Source organism: Phocoena phocoena, chromosome 8 (assembly GCF_963924675.1).
Source record: "Phocoena phocoena chromosome 8, mPhoPho1.1, whole genome shotgun sequence".
NCBI lineage: Eukaryota > Metazoa > Chordata > Mammalia > Artiodactyla > Phocoenidae > Phocoena > Phocoena phocoena.
The window spans coordinates 14,293,124-14,308,874 of record NC_089226.1 but is presented as its reverse complement, the minus strand read 5'-3'; the positions used below and the strand labels follow the sequence as shown (position 1 = coordinate 14,308,874).

Genomic DNA, 15,751 nt, shown 5'->3' with positions numbered 1-15,751 from the left:
GCAAACTACACAGCCAGGGGAAACTCCTGGAGCCACAGAGAGAATCTGACCACGGAGCAGAGATGGAGACCTCCCGAGGAAAGAGACCTAAGGGGTCCCTGGGGGTCATCTCATCCAGCCCCCTGCCTGCAGGCCAGGCCATCTCTCTGGGCCTCAGCAAGAGCCGCGAGGCATCCCCTTGGGCTGGGCACTGTGACAAGCAGGCCTAGGCAGGGAAGTCCCCAGGCTCCAGGAAGCTGGGCCCTGCCCCGAGAGGATACTACTCAGATGGAACCAGAGGAAGCTGCTCCGCGCCTGCCTGCCCCCTGCCCGGGGAGGGCTCTCCCTGCCTCCTCCCCAGCCTCTGGTCTGCCTAGAATGGGACATCAGGGACCCCTGTAGCTGCTGAGGGCACACATCGGTTGCCCAGGCCCACTCAAGCCAGTCAGCCCCGGTCCCTAAGAGGCCGCCACAGGGGAGATCAGAGCTGTGACCCAGGGGACTAGGTCTTCACCGTGGAACACCAGGGAACCCCCGGGGCCCCTTTTTCCTCCCAGCATCCAATAGTAAGCTGGGCAGCGGAGGAGCCAGACACGGAAGCAAGACAGCAAGAAACTGGATTTTTAATTTTCTCTTTTTAATAAAAAGGCACCTATAAAACAGGTCAATACAGTACAGGCAGCACAGAGACCCCCGGAACAAGCCTAAAAATTGTTTCAAAATAAAAACCAAGAAGATGTCTTCACATATTGTATTTATATATTTATATTTATATATATATTTATATAATGGTACAAAATGGCTGGGGGTGTGGCCATGGATGGAGGGAAGTAGCTGGCCTGTGGAATTCACCTTGGAAAGCTAGTCTGGTGGCAGAGGTGGGAGGAGCGGGGAAGGGGGAGGGCATCGGGCCCTTTTCAGTCTGACCCGTCTCTCCTCTGCGCAGGAAACACTTAAGAGTCGGTTTGGGAGTATTGGGTCATGGGTGGGGGACTCAAGGGCACGAGGCCCGGGTTGAGACAGGGTGGGAACGTGTCTGGCGGGACTGAGGACAGGTGGCCCCTGAACACAGGGGACCAGGCCCTGGCCCCTGGGAGGGGCTGGGGGAGGCAGGAGCTCGCAGCCAGCCCCAGAGGAAGCACTTGACCTGGCTGACAGGGTACTGAGGACAGCACCAGACGGGGAGAACTGGGGACAAATTCCCTTTGTATCACAGCTGCCAATGGGAGACCAGGCCCTCAGGTCAGGAAGGCTGGGGACGGGGCCACGGCAGAAGACACCTTGTCTAGAAATGGCCCTGGGCCCTGGAGGTGGGGTACAAAAGGCCTCAGCCAGGTAGCTGCCCTGCCACCTCACAAGGCAGGAAAGGAAGTGAGAAAAGGAGAAGTGTTTTACTCCTGGGGCTGAGGGGGGCAAAACACCCAATCGTGTATGGCTTCAGCTCTGACCAGAGGCGGGTGGGGAGCTCGTATGGGAAAGAGCCAGGGGCTGAGGGGAAGGCAGTGGCTGCACCTGGGTGGGCACAGAGCCCTGAGCTCTGGGCAGAGGGACCTTGCCAGTGATCGGCCAGGCAGAGAGAAGCGGGAAGACGCCCTCCTGCTCGGAATCCAACACTCTATCTATTCCATCCTCAGCGGGTGGAGGCTGGAGGGAGACAGACAGACTCCGCCAAACCCTTTTCCTTTCCTCCTTTGGTGATAGGAAGTAAGTGGTAGCCTCTGGAAGAGTCATGGCCCTGGGGGCTACCTGGCCCAGAGCCACTGCAGCGGGCAAAGGACCATCCGGCCCCCCAGGCCACCCCTCCACGGCTCCACACGAGGGGGCCACACAGTCTCCGCCTCGTCCTCCTTGCCTTCATCCCAGACTGGGGACCAAGGACTTCAAGTTCTGGCTAAGATGTAGCAGCAGGGGACAGCAGACATCCACAGCTAGGAAGCCAGGGCCCCGTGTCACCTCTGTGGGGCAAACACACATGCACATGCACGCGTTCTCCTGAATCACTCAGCAGCAGACAGGCTGCTGCCCTGGGGGGTCTCAGCCCTGCTGGGGCTCACCAGGTGGACGCCTAGGTGGTCTGACCTCAGTTTAGGTGTGGGTGTAGCTACGTCATTTCACCATTGGGGGACGGGACCGGAATGGTATCCTTTATTGACCCAGAGACACTGCCACAGCGGGTAGGTGTGTCAGACTGCGTGCCCCTGGGTCCAGGGGAATGGAAGGGGCAATCACTTGAAAAAGGGGGGAAGGGTTTCTTTTATCCTTTTTTTTGTGTGACTTCTATCAAAACACAGAAATACAGCACACGCACAAACCGGCACAAAAGCGCAGCGCTCTATTTACAGCTACGGCTGGCGCCTGCCCACCTGGCCAGCCGCCTGCAGGTTGGGGTGGGAGAGGGGGTCAGCCACATCATCAGGGAGAGGAACTGAGGCAGGAGAAGACAGAAGGAAAAACGGGGGGGTGGGGGCAGAGAAACCAAGAGGAGGAAAGTGAAGCTCCCGGAGGAGACAGCAGCAGGAAGGGGAGGGAGAGGGAGAGACCTCTCCTCTCCTTCCACTCCCTGCCAAGGATTAGATACAGGGCTCTGAAAGCAAAGCTGAAGAGGGCGGAAGCAGAGAAAGAGAGAAAATCGAGGCTCCGTAGGACTGGGGGTGGTGGGGTGGGGGAGGGGCAGTCCTGGCGGCCGAAATGGGACCAACCCCCATCCCAGATCCCCCACCCCTCTCTGCCACTTCCCCCTAAGCTGCCAGCACATCTGGTTTCCACAAATGCCACTCCCCACACAAGCCCCCTCCCACCCCCTCCACCCCACCCCTTGACCCAGGCCATCCCAACACCGAAGGGGAAGAAACTTTCTTAAGGTTATCCTATTTGCAGTGCCGCCCCAGCTCCAGCCCCCCGCGGGGACTGCTAGAAGGGCAGGTGGGCCATGCCGCCCGGCGCCGGGAGGTAGCCCATCGGGCCGTCCAGAGACGCACTGCGCTGACGCAGCGGGTGGGACACCATGAGGTTCTGCTGGGGCGGGGGACCCATGAGAGAGCCCTGCGGGGGCAGCATGTGGGGGGGCTGGCTGTAGACCTCACCGCCCACTCCCCGCTGCTTCAACAGCATGAAATTCTGCTGCGTCATGAGGCCTTGCGGAGGGGCCATGACCCCCTGGTGCAGGCCATGGGGCACCATGCCCTGCTGTGAGGGCACACCTGTCCTGCCCAGCAAGGACATCTGTCCGGGGTGGCACATGGACATGTTGAGCCCCCGCTGGACGCCCTGCTGGCCCGGGAGGTTGGGGGGCCGGGAAGGGGTCTGCTCCGCCATCATGTTCTGCAGGTTCATGAGATGCAGATTGGGGGGCTGGGCCTTGGGGGGCTGGTTCTCGCTCTTGGGGAAGTACTGGAGGGTGCTGCTTGGCTTCTCCGAGGGGATGATCCTGGACAAGTCGAACTCGGGGATCCCCGTCGGGGTGGGCCGGATCACCTCGCTCAGCTCAGGGTCGTTCAGCACTGACGCCACCCCCGGGAGCACGCCCGGGGGGTATGCGTCGCCCATGCGGCCGGCCATGCTTTTGCCCATCAGGTGCTGCTGGGGGGGCAGGGGGCCTGGCGGCTGGCTGGGCAGGTCCTCTGGGGGCAGGGCCATGCCTGAAGGGTAGTGCTGCTGCAGGCTGGGTCCCCCGCCCCCGCCCCCACTAGGGGCCATGGCACCGTGGGGCTGCTGCAGCCGAGGGGGGAAGGGCAGCATCTGGGAGGAGTTGGGCACAGGGCCGCAGGGGGCATTCAGGGAGTCTGGGCCCCCTGGAGCCATCATCATCGAGTTCTGAGGGGGCCCTCCTGTCCCCTGTGCATTGGGGTGCAGTGGAATGTTGGAGCCCAGAGGGGTGGGGGAGGGCAACATGGTAGGTGGGGGGTCATGGGACAGGGGCTGCTGGCCTGGCAGGTTCATGCCCATGGGGCTCTGGGCAGCAGCCGAGTTCAGGTGCATCTGGGTGGGCTGGTTATTGCTGATCCCTGCAGGGGAAGAGAAACGGGGGTCAGGAACCGTGTGCACCCAGCTGGGGAAGGGTGCAGAACTCAGTCCTTCCCCACTCCCCAGCCAGGCTGGTACCAGGGCTGAGGGCTTTCACCGTTGGCCTGCCCTAGCTGCGAGGGAAGGGACTCCAGGCACTTAGGTGAGAAGCCAAGAGGCCCAAGCTCTGGCCTATCCGGCCAGGGACACATCAGTAGGTGGAAAGACCACTCCAGCTTTCCGGGCTTGGCTTCACTGAGCGACAACGAATGCGAACTGTGTCCTGGGACACCCCCCCCCACCCCGCCGCCCAGAGCTCTTTGGAAGCACAAAAAAGCCAGCAGGACCACAGGGGCAGCCGCTGGCCGTGGCAACTCTTCCCACTCCCAGTGCCTGCATCAGCTCTTCTCCCCGCGGCCCCTCCCTGTACCCGCACCTGGCCCAGAGCCCTGCGGTGGTGGTGGCGGGGGGAGCAGGGGCCGGTCGGGCAGCAGCTCGTCGTCTGAGGTGGCGATGGTCTTGATGGCATTGTGGTAGAGCGGGGTGGAGCTGGGCATGGCGTACTTGGACATCTGGGACATCATCAGTGACAGGGGGTTCTGGGAAGGCGTGGGGTCTGGGGAGGAAGTGAATGGCAGGCTGGGGTTCATGAGGCCGCTGGGAGGGTTGGCGGGAGGCGCTGAGGAGCTGCTCCGGGGGCCGCTAGGTGGGAGGGCACCTACAGAAGTGGGGAGACAGAAAGAGCAGGGGGTGACGGGAGGGGAAGATCAATTTGGCTGCTCACACTGGGGACTTAGGAAGAGGTCAGCTGCCAAATCTCCACCTGACCCCTCCAGGCACAGATGTCCCACTCAACACAGGCCCCCCACTGTCACTACAGCCCACCGGTCTCCAAGAAGTTCCTGCAGCCTCATGGCCCCAGGCAGTGGGGAGATCCCAAATATGACCCCCTTGAAATGCCTGGGAGATGAACGCGGTGCTCCCTGTGAAAGCGCACACACAGCTGCCAGCGTCTGCCCCTCGGGCAGAGCCGTCTACCTCTGGGCCCTGGCACAGGTGCCTTAACTCACTCCCCTGGCCCAGCAAGAACACCCCCACCGGGGAGGCTCCCTGCGCCAGAGGCCAGGGCCCACTTGCCCGGCCCCGTTGACTCACTCTGTTCCACGTTGCCCAGGGTGCCGGAGGAGTTCATGTTCAGGGGCGGCTGCTTGTTCTGGGGGACGCCGGGGCTGGGCATGGCTGTCTTGGGCGAGGCGACCCAGCCTGGAGAAGGCACCGCCATGGAGGGAGACTTAAGCCTGCTGGGCGAGCCGGTAGGCGAACGGACGCTGAGAGAGGAGCTGAGGACCTGGGGTGACTTGAGAGGTCCTGGTGGGTTGGCCGAAGGCAAGGGCACCATCTGTGAGGGAGTCTGGGGTGACTTGAGGTTGGCGGAGGGCGAGGTGACCAGGGGTGAGTGTACCTGGCTAAGGGTGGGCGACTTCAGATGCCCCATGCCCGGCGAGCCCATCTGATTAATACTGATGGTGAGGTCTGAAGGCCGTCTGCCCAGCCCCCGGTTTGGGGCTGAGTGCACAGCGCCGGGAGGATTGGACGCAGGAGGCAGGGGCATGTGGCTGAGCCGGGTGGTACCCACGTTTGCCATGGGCATTGAGCTCTGGTCGGGGCTGAACATGTCTTGAGCATTGCCCATTTCCTGGGGCATGGCTTGGTAGGGTCCCTGGCCCCCCGAGAAGCCCTGCTGGCCCTGGCTGGGAAACTGCGAGGGCATCTGCGGGCCGCCCATCATGCCGCCGCCGCCCTGGGCCCGCACCCGGGCCACCTCCTCGGGACTCAGGCCCTGCGGCCCCATCGCGTCCCCGGGGCCCCGCATCTTCTGCGACATCAACATCTGCTGCTGTGGGGTCATCTGCACGTTCAGGTTCATGTTCATGTTCATGTTCACGTTCATGTTCATGTTGAGGTTGCCTGGCCCCACGGGCGGGTCCACCTCCCGCAGCCCAGACTGCCCCACGGGGGGACTCAGGAGGCCCCGACCTCCACCAAACTCCATGCCCATGGCAGTGCCCGCCAGGCCCTCGCCGCCAGCTATCTGCCCGGGAAACATGGCCGGATCCATCTGCCGGTGCGCCTGCATCATCCGTTCCACCTCCATGCCCTGCCCCATGCCGCTGCCGGCCATGCCCAGGGGGCGCTGCATGCCCATCGACCGCTTCTCCAGCAGCTGGTGCCGCAGCAGCTCCTCACGCACCCGAGGGGTCATAAATCGCTCGGCTTCACCCTGCCCGCCTGGGTAGGGCACCGCGTTCTGGGCAAAATTGCCAGGCCCCCCCATAGGGGGCAAGTCTTCAGTCCAGCCCATACCCGGCCTCACAGGCCTCTGCATGGCATTCATGGGCACCTCCATGGGCATACCCTGTATGCCCCCAAACCCAGACACCCGTTGCATCTGGTTGCCTGGGAAACGGGGACCGGGGAAGGGTGGTCCACCCCGGAGCTGCATGGGATCTTGGACATCCATGGGCCCCCGCAGCTGGGCTCCCATCCCGGGGGGCCACTGATCGCCAGGCTTGCTGTGGTAGGGAGGCGGTGGTCCCCTCACCATCATGCCCCCCATGCCCATCATGTCCTGCAGTGGGCGGCCCCCATGCAGCCCGATCTGCTCCTCCTTCCGCCGTTTCTCCTCGTAGTACTCTTCCTGCAGCTTGCGCCACGCCACCTGCTCAGGTGTCAAGCTGTCCTGGCCCAGCCTCTGCATCACCATGCTCATCTGCTGCCCCATGTCCCCACCCGGGGGGTGCCCAGGCACGTCATGCTCCAGCGGGGGGCCCCCGAGGCTCTGTGTCTGCGAAATCATGGACTGCAGGGGCTCCTCGTACTTCTTCAGCCCGCTGGCCGGGGCCGTGGGTGGCTGCTGGGGGGCAGGAGGGGCTTGTGCTGGTGGTCCCCCCTCGCCTGCTCCTCCAGGGGGCCCCTTGAGGAAGGGCTCAGTCTCCCCGCTGCGGAGCAGCAGCCGTTCAATGTCTCGAAGCGTCTGGAGGGAACGCTCCCGATGCTCCAGCTGCTCCTTGGACAGGCCCTCTGAGCCCACCAGGCTCCGCTGCCCATTGCCAGTGGGGGCCTCCCCAAGCAGGGCAGGGCCGGGAGCGCTGCTGGGCTCTCCTCCAGGAGGCAGCGGGTTGTTGGCGGTGGAAGCTGTAGGGGTATTAGGGTGGGTACCCCCAGTGCCACCACCCGTGCTGGCAGCTCCCACCGAGTTGGGTGTCAGGTCCTGACTGGTGTCCTCAGGAGGCCCCTCGGAAGGCAGAGCAGGGGGGGCGCTGCCTGGGGCTGGGGGTGGCGGTGGCGGCAGTGGAGGAGGCTGGGACTGAGGGGTGCCTGTTGATGGCGTGCTCAGGGGTAGCGGTTCTGGGGTGGGTGGCACTTTGGGGGCCTGCAAGAGGACAAAGGCAGAGCACGTGACAGGTAAGGGGATGCACTGGCCAATCCGCTGCTCACAGAGCACCATGCCCAGGCCAGGTGACACACTCACCTGGTCCAGCTTGGCACGGGGCACGTTCTGCTGGTGGTAGGCGAGGATGGAGTCGGCCCGGCCCTGCAGCACTGCCTCCGCAGCCCTACACAGGAGGGTCGGGCACAGACAGCTCAGAGAGGCGGGCAGGAGGGAGCCCTCAACCTCACCCAGCCCAACCCAAGCCAACCCTGGCCCCCTGCAGGCACTCACTCAGGACCCCAGGCTGAGGGGTGCTAGGCAAACAAGGGCTGAGGCACTTACGTGTTGGCCAGGTGGGTGGTGAAGACATACACAAACTGTGAGGGAGGCTTTCCCGGGACACCCCCGCCTCCACCCCCGGGGGCGTCGGGCCGGAGGCCTGGCGGAGGCCCATGCGGGGGGCCGGGTGCGCTGCTCTCACTGAGGGGCAGTTGGGCGGCTTGGCCAGGACCCAGCTGTGGGGCCGCCATGGCTGGGTCTGCTACATTACAATCTGCACAGGAGAGGAGAGGGAAAGAGGCCCAGATTTAGAGAGGAGATCCAGTGGGGGGACAGCCGCCCACCGCCCTGCCGCTACCGTACGATCCCAGAGATGCCCAGGGACAGAGAGGCTCACTGCTTCATAGCTCGTGCCCACAGGGTCATCTGGGGCCCCAATCGGGCGTTTTCACTAGTCTAGTTTCTATACTTGCCCTAGACCTTTGAAAAGGATGGAAATTGTGCAGACCACGTGGAGAGGAGGGAGAGGGAAAACAGGACCCTTATGAATAGGCTCCCGCATGCCTGGCACCCTGACGGATGCTTACGGATGTGAGTCCATCTAATCGTCACATCCCTGGGAGGAAGCTGTCGTACACTCCACTTGTCGTATACTCCACCTGACAGCCTCAGAGGGATGGCGTTACTCACCCAAGGTGACACAGCCAGGCAGTGCAGAGCCAGGGTCTGCACCAGGCAGGGGCTGCAGAGCCCCGAGCGTGGCCCTGCTCCGACCCCTCGCCATGGTCTGGGCATGTGTATGCACGTTGGCCAGGTGAGGGGAGAAGGCAAAGAGCTTGTACAGCTGATGATTCAAACGCTGAATCGTTTTCATTCTAGCCCTACCACTAACTGTTCTGCAACCTTATGAACAAGATGCTTCCTCTCTCTAAGCCTCAGTTCCTTCATCTGTAAAATGGAAACACTAACTCCAGCCCTGCAGGAGAGGGAGGGGCTGGTCAAAGAAATCTATTTTTACAGCAAGTTCACAACCATGTCACAAACTAAAAAACTGTTTAGAAAAGAGAGAGTTACAAAAGCCTGACATACTGGGTTCACTGCCAGGGTAGACTGGCCATCCTCGGCACTGAGCGAGGTTTTGTTCCATGGTCACACAGCCCTGACTGTAAGTCCTCGCCTACAGAAGATCTACGCTTGGTCATTCGTAGGTCTAGTGAGTGGGTGGAACTTTGCCACCATCAAGTGCCTGGCCTGCAGACAGTAAGTGCGAGCACCTACTGCCCCAAGTTGTCTTCCTTGAGCTGGGGCAGCAGCCACCTTCCCGCAGGCCCACTGGCAGGCTCCTCTTCTTGAAGAAATCTTCTCTGACACTCCTACCTCCTTAACGGCCCTGCTCTGGACCCAGTCTCTCCAGTTTTACATAGAATAACAAAGCCAGAAGTTTGGCGGGGGAGGGGAACTTGAGAGCTGACCTCAGTGTGTGAGGGCTGCCCTGGGGAAGAGGAAGGTACACATTCAATACACAGAACTAGGACTCCTGGGGATGAGTTATGGGGAGAGAGGCAGGCTTTATTTCAATAAAATAACTTCTAGTACAATGATAACAATAAAAGCTAAACACTGGGGACTTCCCTGGTGGCGCAGTGGTTAAGAATCTGCCTGCCAATGCAGGGGACACGGGTTCGAGCCCTCGTCGGGAAGATCCCACATGCCGCGGAGCAACTGAGCCCGTGCACCACAACTACCGAGCCTGTGCTCTAGAGCCCGCAAGCCACAACTACTGAGCCCACGTGCCACAACTACTGAAGCCCATGAGCCTAGAGCCCATGCTCCGCAACAAGAGAAGCCACCACAATGAGAAGCCCGCGCACCGCAGCGAACAGTAGCCCCTGCTCACCTCAACTAGAGAAAGCTCACGTGCAGCAACAAAGACCCACTGCAGCCAGAAAAAAAAAAAAAGCTAACACTGTTCTAAGTGTGCTACATGTCTCAACTCATTGACTCCTCACAACAATGCTAAGAGGAAAAGGTTATTTTTACAGATGAGGAAACTGAGGCCCTTTCCCAAATTTACACAGATAGTAAGTGGAAGACCCAGGATATAAACCAAGGCAGTTTGATTGCAGAGTCTGTGCTCTTAACTTCTATATTATACTGCCCTACCATTAAGAACCCTTCGAGAATCTAATGGCAATATAACTAAAACAGTAAGTGCTTGCCTTGGTATCAGGTATGGGACGTTAACAACTTCTTTGATTTCCCTGTGTTTTCATGTTTCTACAATGGTACAGTCTAGCGTTATAAAAGTGAATTGAGGAGGGTCTGTCCTGGGAAGCAGTGACCACCCCCATCTATCACTGAAGGGTTTGGCCAGGGGCTTGTGGACCACCAGTGAGTCCCCTGGGGTGGGGGTGGGGGGTGGCTGGGACCAGATGACCTTGAAAGTGCCAGCCAGCTACAGAGGCTTCAGTATTTGATCCCATACACCACCTCCACGGACATGATCTGCTCTTTCCACAAACATCTGCTGAGTCTGTTTCCTCCTCTGCCTCATAGTAACACCTACCTCACAAGGCTGTTATAAGGATTAAATAAAACAAAGTAGCAAAAAGTATCCTGCATATTTTTTCTTCCTTCTTTCTACAGTCTGGTTTTCGACAAGTTCACAATTTAACATTCTCTGGTTAGTTTCTTACGCATTAAGTTGTTTCCCCCCACACACAGACATAAGCTTGGAGGGAAAGCATCAAATCAATGTGTATGGGCTTCCCAAGGGCAGGAGTATGTCCGTTTCTCCCCCATCACTAGTGCCAGGCCCAAATAAATGCTGATCAATGCAAGAATGAGAGGGGTGGGCATCCACCCACACCCACTCCTTGTCCTGGTGATGCGCTCCGGGCACTTGCCAGGAGTCAATTAGAGGGTAGGGAATGGCACCAGAGACACAGGCAATGTCAGCTCACACCCAGGCTTAGCACAGCTTTGCGCAGCCGAGCCAGCTGTCCAGCTCCCAGTGATGCTGGACCCTCACCGCCCTCCCTCTAATAACCAGTAGGTGGCAGCATAGGCCAGGAATTCACGGGAGGAGGTGTAGATGTGGCCAGGAGAGGCCACCTGAGGTTCAACCTACCCCACCCTGGTCCCCAGGGAGAGGGGGCCACTGAGCACCTGGAAGGCAGCAACGGAGCTGTCACAGTGCAGGGAGGGACTGAGTCAGAGATGTGAGATGGGAGAGGAGGAGCCTGGGCTCCTGACCCTTTGCTCCCTCTTCCCAGGCTGGGCCTTCTAAAGCCCTAGATGAGGAGAGGGAAGTTCCCTCAGGGCAGCTATCCTCTGGGGGCACCATAGGCCACAGCACCGTGGCAGTGATGGGCACTCACTGTGGGTGGCCCCAACGGGCTTGTCATCCTCCTCGCTGTCCGGTCCTGAGCACCATTCGTCCCCGCTGTATGGCTGCTTCCGCTCCAGCACACAGCGACGCTTGCTGCGGGGTGCCACTTCTGCCCAGGCAGGCAGGGGTCAGCCTGAGCACCCAGAGACCCCGGGATCCTTCCCAAGCCCCGTCTCCCAGATGCCCCACCCCAGGGGGCACTGCCCCGGCCATGGTGGGCCCTTTGCCAGCCCTTGGCCCCCACCACGACACCATTTGTTTCTGATTTCTCTCTACAGCCCTGCTGCCTGCCTCCCCTCCCCCACCCAGCACCAAGCCCAGCATAATCCCCAACCACAACTGGTTCTAATTAGGGCTGGGGGGGGAGGGGGAAACTGCTGCTCCTCTTCCAGGCCCCAGTGCCTACACCATAGCTCCCACCAGCCAGGATACCAGGAGGTTCCTGGGAAGTGTGAGGGTCTGCTCCTCACCCCAGAGCACCTCCCTCTCCCGCTCTGGGGTCTCTGGTGGGAAAGCAGGAGAGGCATGAGACTGACCGACCAGAGGCCCCATCACTCTATGTGGCCCCTCCATGGGTGGCACCTAAGGATGAGACATCTCCATCCAATCCTGAGAGAATGACCAGATGGGTGGGTATAATGGGGGTAAGAGAAACGTGTCCCAGGCATAAATGCTGGAGAGGAGTGGGGGTTGAGGATTAGGCAAGGGGGCTAGAAAGATGGTCTCCCAGTGTGAGTCTAGGGCTGTGGAAGATGCTGGGGTCTTGGGGATCAGGAAATGGGATACCTTTGGCCTCCGAATCCAGGGACGGTGTCCCAGCCTCTCGCTGCTCTCCGGAGTCCACAGACACGCTCCGCTCCCTCTTCACTTTGCCCTTGAGCGAGCTGAAAGGGGGCACCCCTGCCTGGGGGTTCTTCAGACTTGAGTTGCTAGGTGAGATCTGGTTGGCCTTGGCCCCATGGTTCCCCGCCCCCACGCCCTTCGAGCCCAGGTTGCAGGTGGGTCCTTGGTTCACATTCTGGTGCTGGGATTGGGCCCCGCCATTCCCTGTCTTGCCATGATTGGTCAACTTATTTTCTGGGTGCATTGGCTTGGCTGGGGCAGGGGGGCAGTGGCCGCGGGGGGACAGTGGCGGGCTCCCTGGAGCTTCTCTCCTCCTAGGGTGGGGTAACCTGGAGAAGGTGGAAGAGACATGAAAAGTTAATCCTGCTAGGGGTGTAGCATGCCTGGATTTTAATCGCCCCATCCTGCCTCACCTAGTGGTAGGGGAGGTGGGGGCTGAGTGGCATCTTAAGACCACCAGCTATCCCCTACCCCCCTCCACGGCTCCTCAGAGAAGGGCTGATTCCCCTCTCCACCTTGGGCAGTGAAGATGGGACAACCTCCTCCACCCTCCAATCCCCACAATTCAAACAAAAACCAGGGCCTCACATTGGCAGAATCCAACCCACCCCCAGCCCCCGGCATCCAACAGACTGCAAGCCTCCATGGCAACCCCCCTCCACTAGCACCTGGCCAACACTTAAGCATCCTCTTGTCAAGGGTTTGCCGTCTTCAGACTCTTTCCAAGGTCCCCAACCTCAACTGCCATGTGTCCCAACACCAGCATGGAAGGGGCACAGGACCTGAGGGTCACTGCTCCTGCCCCAGCCCCATTCCCCTGGGGAAGCGGGGAAAAGCACACCAGAGAGTGGTACCCACTGGTCCAGACAGCTCCCCAGAGCAGGAGGGGAATGCCTCAAGGGGGTCTACTAGTATGCCTGGCCAGCAGGCAGGAGCAGGAAAAAAAATGGGGAGGGGACTGGTGTGCAAAGCAGACTGAAGCCAAGGATTCCTGCAGCCTAGGCTGCGGGCCCTTTAAGCTCCAGCCCGCTCCCCCCACCGCCTCCCCCTCCCCGGAGACCTATTAATAGCCGCTGGAAAGATCACATCACGGGAGAGGATATTTATCCCCCCTCATTCCACACCAGCTCAGATTTATTTCAGCTCTGCTGTCCTGCTGCTGCCGCCTGGCCCTGTCTGCCGGCTTCTCCTGGAGAAGGGGAGGGAGGCAGGCACCGCCCCTCCCTCCAGCTCCTACCCCCAGCTAGACTGAGGCCAGAGGGCGCCATCGGACCCGACAGTGGGGTGGGCAGGGGTCTGCTCAAACCGTTTTTAAGAGGAAAGGGCTGGAAGGGACTAGAACAGCAGGCTTAGCTGGTTGCCATTCCCCTCTGTCCCCTGGGCCCAGGCACTAAAGCTGTGGGCTCCTGCCTCGGGGCAGGCCTTCCCATTCTGACCCCCCTTTAGCCCGCCGGTGGCCTGGAAGCCAGGTACTCAGGGGGTCTCGCTCTCCAAGCCTGCACAGTTCAGTCCCATCACCACTGGGCCCTTCCCTTCCCCTCACTCCACACACATATCCCGCCCTCCGCGACACCCACACACCTTGTCTTGTTAGCCAGGATCCTCATGGTTCCCACACACAGTGGGGCTACGGCCCCTGTGCGTGCCCAGGGCCCAGCCAGGTACTCGGTACTGGAGCAGGGACTGCAGCAACAAGCCCCAAAGAGAAAACTTGTGACTTGGGGAGGGGGTGTGAGAAGGGGAGGGGAGACGGGAGGACCCAACAGCCCTGGGACTAGGGAACTGGGTAGGGTAGGGTGTGAATGGCAAGGAAGGATTACTAGTCGGGGTCTGGATCCTAGTGGCCGCTCCTATCCCCATTCCTCCCGCACCTTACCCTCAGGGAGCTTGCAGTCTCTAGCAAGGCCCCCCCCCCCCCCCCCCCCCGGGCCACAGGGGCAGAATTCACTAAAAGGATGGGTTGCAAAAGTGCCCACTTGGGGCGGCCGCGAGGTCTGTCAGGCCCCAGGGGGTGGGGGGGACTCCCGCCCCCCAGGCACGCCCCTCACCCGGGGGCGGGGGACCCCCTGGCGCCCCGCCCCCAGCTCTGAGCCCTGCCCCTGGGCGCCCAGGCGGAAAGGGGGCCGCGGGTAGGGGCGATGCCCCGCCCCCAGCTCGAGGCCTAGCCCGTGCCCATCCCAGCAGGCCCGGGCGGGCAGCGAGAGGGCTGGCGGGGCCCCGGGGCTGCAGCTGGGCTCTTCTGGAGACCAGTAACGCTGGCTCAGATTCCTCCCCGACCGCAAGAATGCAGGAGCCTCCCCTCCCCCCGCCCCAGCACCCCACCCCGCCCCCTTCGGCAGAGCCAGAGCGGAGAGGCCGAGCGAGCGAGCGAGCGAGCGAGAGAGCCAGCGAGCCAGCGAGCCGGGGAGCGGGCGACGGGCAGGACTGCAGCGTGCCTCTCCCGGCCCCGCACGCGCCGCCCGGACAGACCCACGGCCAAGTGCGGCGAGGGGCCTGGCGCGCGCCACGGCGGGGCCGAGGTTCGGTCCAGGGCTAGGCGCCGCCAGGCAGGGGCGCTGGGACCCACCAGCACCCAAACTCTGACTCACACACCCTCGCAGCTCACACGTGGACGGGGAGACAAAGACACGCACGGAGCCCAGGAAACTAGAGGCGCGCTCACGCCGGCCCGCGGAGGTGTGCGGGAGGGCGAGGGAGGCGCTGGCCGAAGCAGGAGCACAGAAGCAGCCTAGGGCATGTTTCCAGAGGCGGCCAGAGGGCAGAGAGGGAGCGCATCGACTCACTGAACAGATGAAAAGACTGAGGCCCGGCCACAAGGGAGCCATAGAAAGTTGAGCCCGGTAGTCACAAAGAAACACACACACGGGGCCATAGATACACCAACAAACATACTTACACAAACACAGAAGCCTCACCCGACCGCCCCCAGCCCTGTTCCCCCCCTCCCCGCGCAGATCCCAGAAAGGGGTGGGGGGAGAGGAGGAGTCTTGGGCCAGAAGCTTTGTCCCGGTGACAGGCCCAGCCAGACACCGGCCCACATTCCCTGCCCACATTCCCTGCCGAGCTGCCGGAGGCTGGGCTGGGACCTGGGGGTGGGGGGCACACCAGTGACCCTGTGGGAGTCTAACCCTAATTTAACCCCAGGGCACATTGGCCTTCCCCCACCCCAGCTCTGTCTCTAGGGAGGGAGGCTCCTCAGGGGAAGATTCCAAAGTCCAGGGCCTGGCTGGGAAGCAGCCTGCTGCCAGCCCCCATCTCCTGCATCACGCGGGGTCGGGTGCGGTGGTGGGGGGCGGTTGGGGGGACTGAGGTGGGGAGAGCTGGAGGGCACCTGGGCTTAGGGGCAGGCCTATGGGGCTGACATGGGTCCCAGGCTTCCACCTTCACCACCTTGCTGATCCTCAAAACTACCAGTCATCTGCCACGACAGCATTATTATCCCCATTTCACTGTGAGGAAACTGAGATCTGGGAAAAGGAAGTGACAGGCCTCTGGGTCACATGACCGTTACATGGCAGCACCAAGACCTCATTCCCGTGGTGTTTCCTCTACACTGCAGTGTCATCCCCTCAAGTCATGACAGCTCATCTGAGCCTGCACCAGACAGATGGGCTTCCCACACGCCGCAGGTCACCGGACCCAGCCTCCGGGGGGTTGGGGCAGGGCAAAGGCCACCCACTTTCCTCTGTTTACAGCTTCAAATATCGGGACATCTAATAATTCGGGAAGGGGCTGTTAGAAAATTAGTCCTCTCCAGGGTACCCCGTCAGGTGAGCCTCTTCTCCAGAAGAATCTTGGAGTTGCCCTCCCCTCTAGGACTCCAC

At 61.3% G+C, this 15,751-nt stretch overlaps 1 protein-coding gene and 1 long non-coding RNA gene across 3 annotated transcripts; one reads left to right on the top strand and one right to left on the bottom strand.

The window, feature by feature from the left end:
- The first annotated feature begins 54 nt into the window (after positions 1-54).
- LOC136127638 (uncharacterized) lies at positions 55-724 on the top strand. The gene is made up of 2 exons (XR_010656126.1): positions 55-423; positions 486-724. It is a non-coding gene; the product is annotated as an uncharacterized lncRNA (long non-coding RNA).
- Positions 725-2,797: 2,073 nt separating this feature from the next.
- Positions 2,798-13,534, bottom strand: BCL9L (BCL9 like). 2 transcript variants are annotated; one of them, XM_065882295.1, is made up of 8 exons: positions 13,509-13,534; positions 11,871-12,256; positions 11,074-11,193; positions 7,757-7,967; positions 7,514-7,598; positions 5,137-7,414; positions 4,418-4,699; positions 2,798-3,983 (listed from the first exon to the last, which is right to left on the bottom strand). In XM_065882295.1, the coding sequence occupies exons 1-8, from the start codon at positions 13,532-13,534 to the stop codon at positions 2,890-2,892; spliced, it is 4,482 nt and encodes a 1,493-aa protein (XP_065738367.1). In that variant the 3' UTR covers positions 2,798-2,889. The 2 variants fall into 2 exon arrangements, with proteins under 2 accessions (XP_065738367.1, XP_065738368.1); XM_065882296.1 differs by having other exon boundaries at positions 2,890-3,983; positions 11,871-12,241.
- Between the last annotated feature and the right edge of the window lie 2,217 nt (positions 13,535-15,751).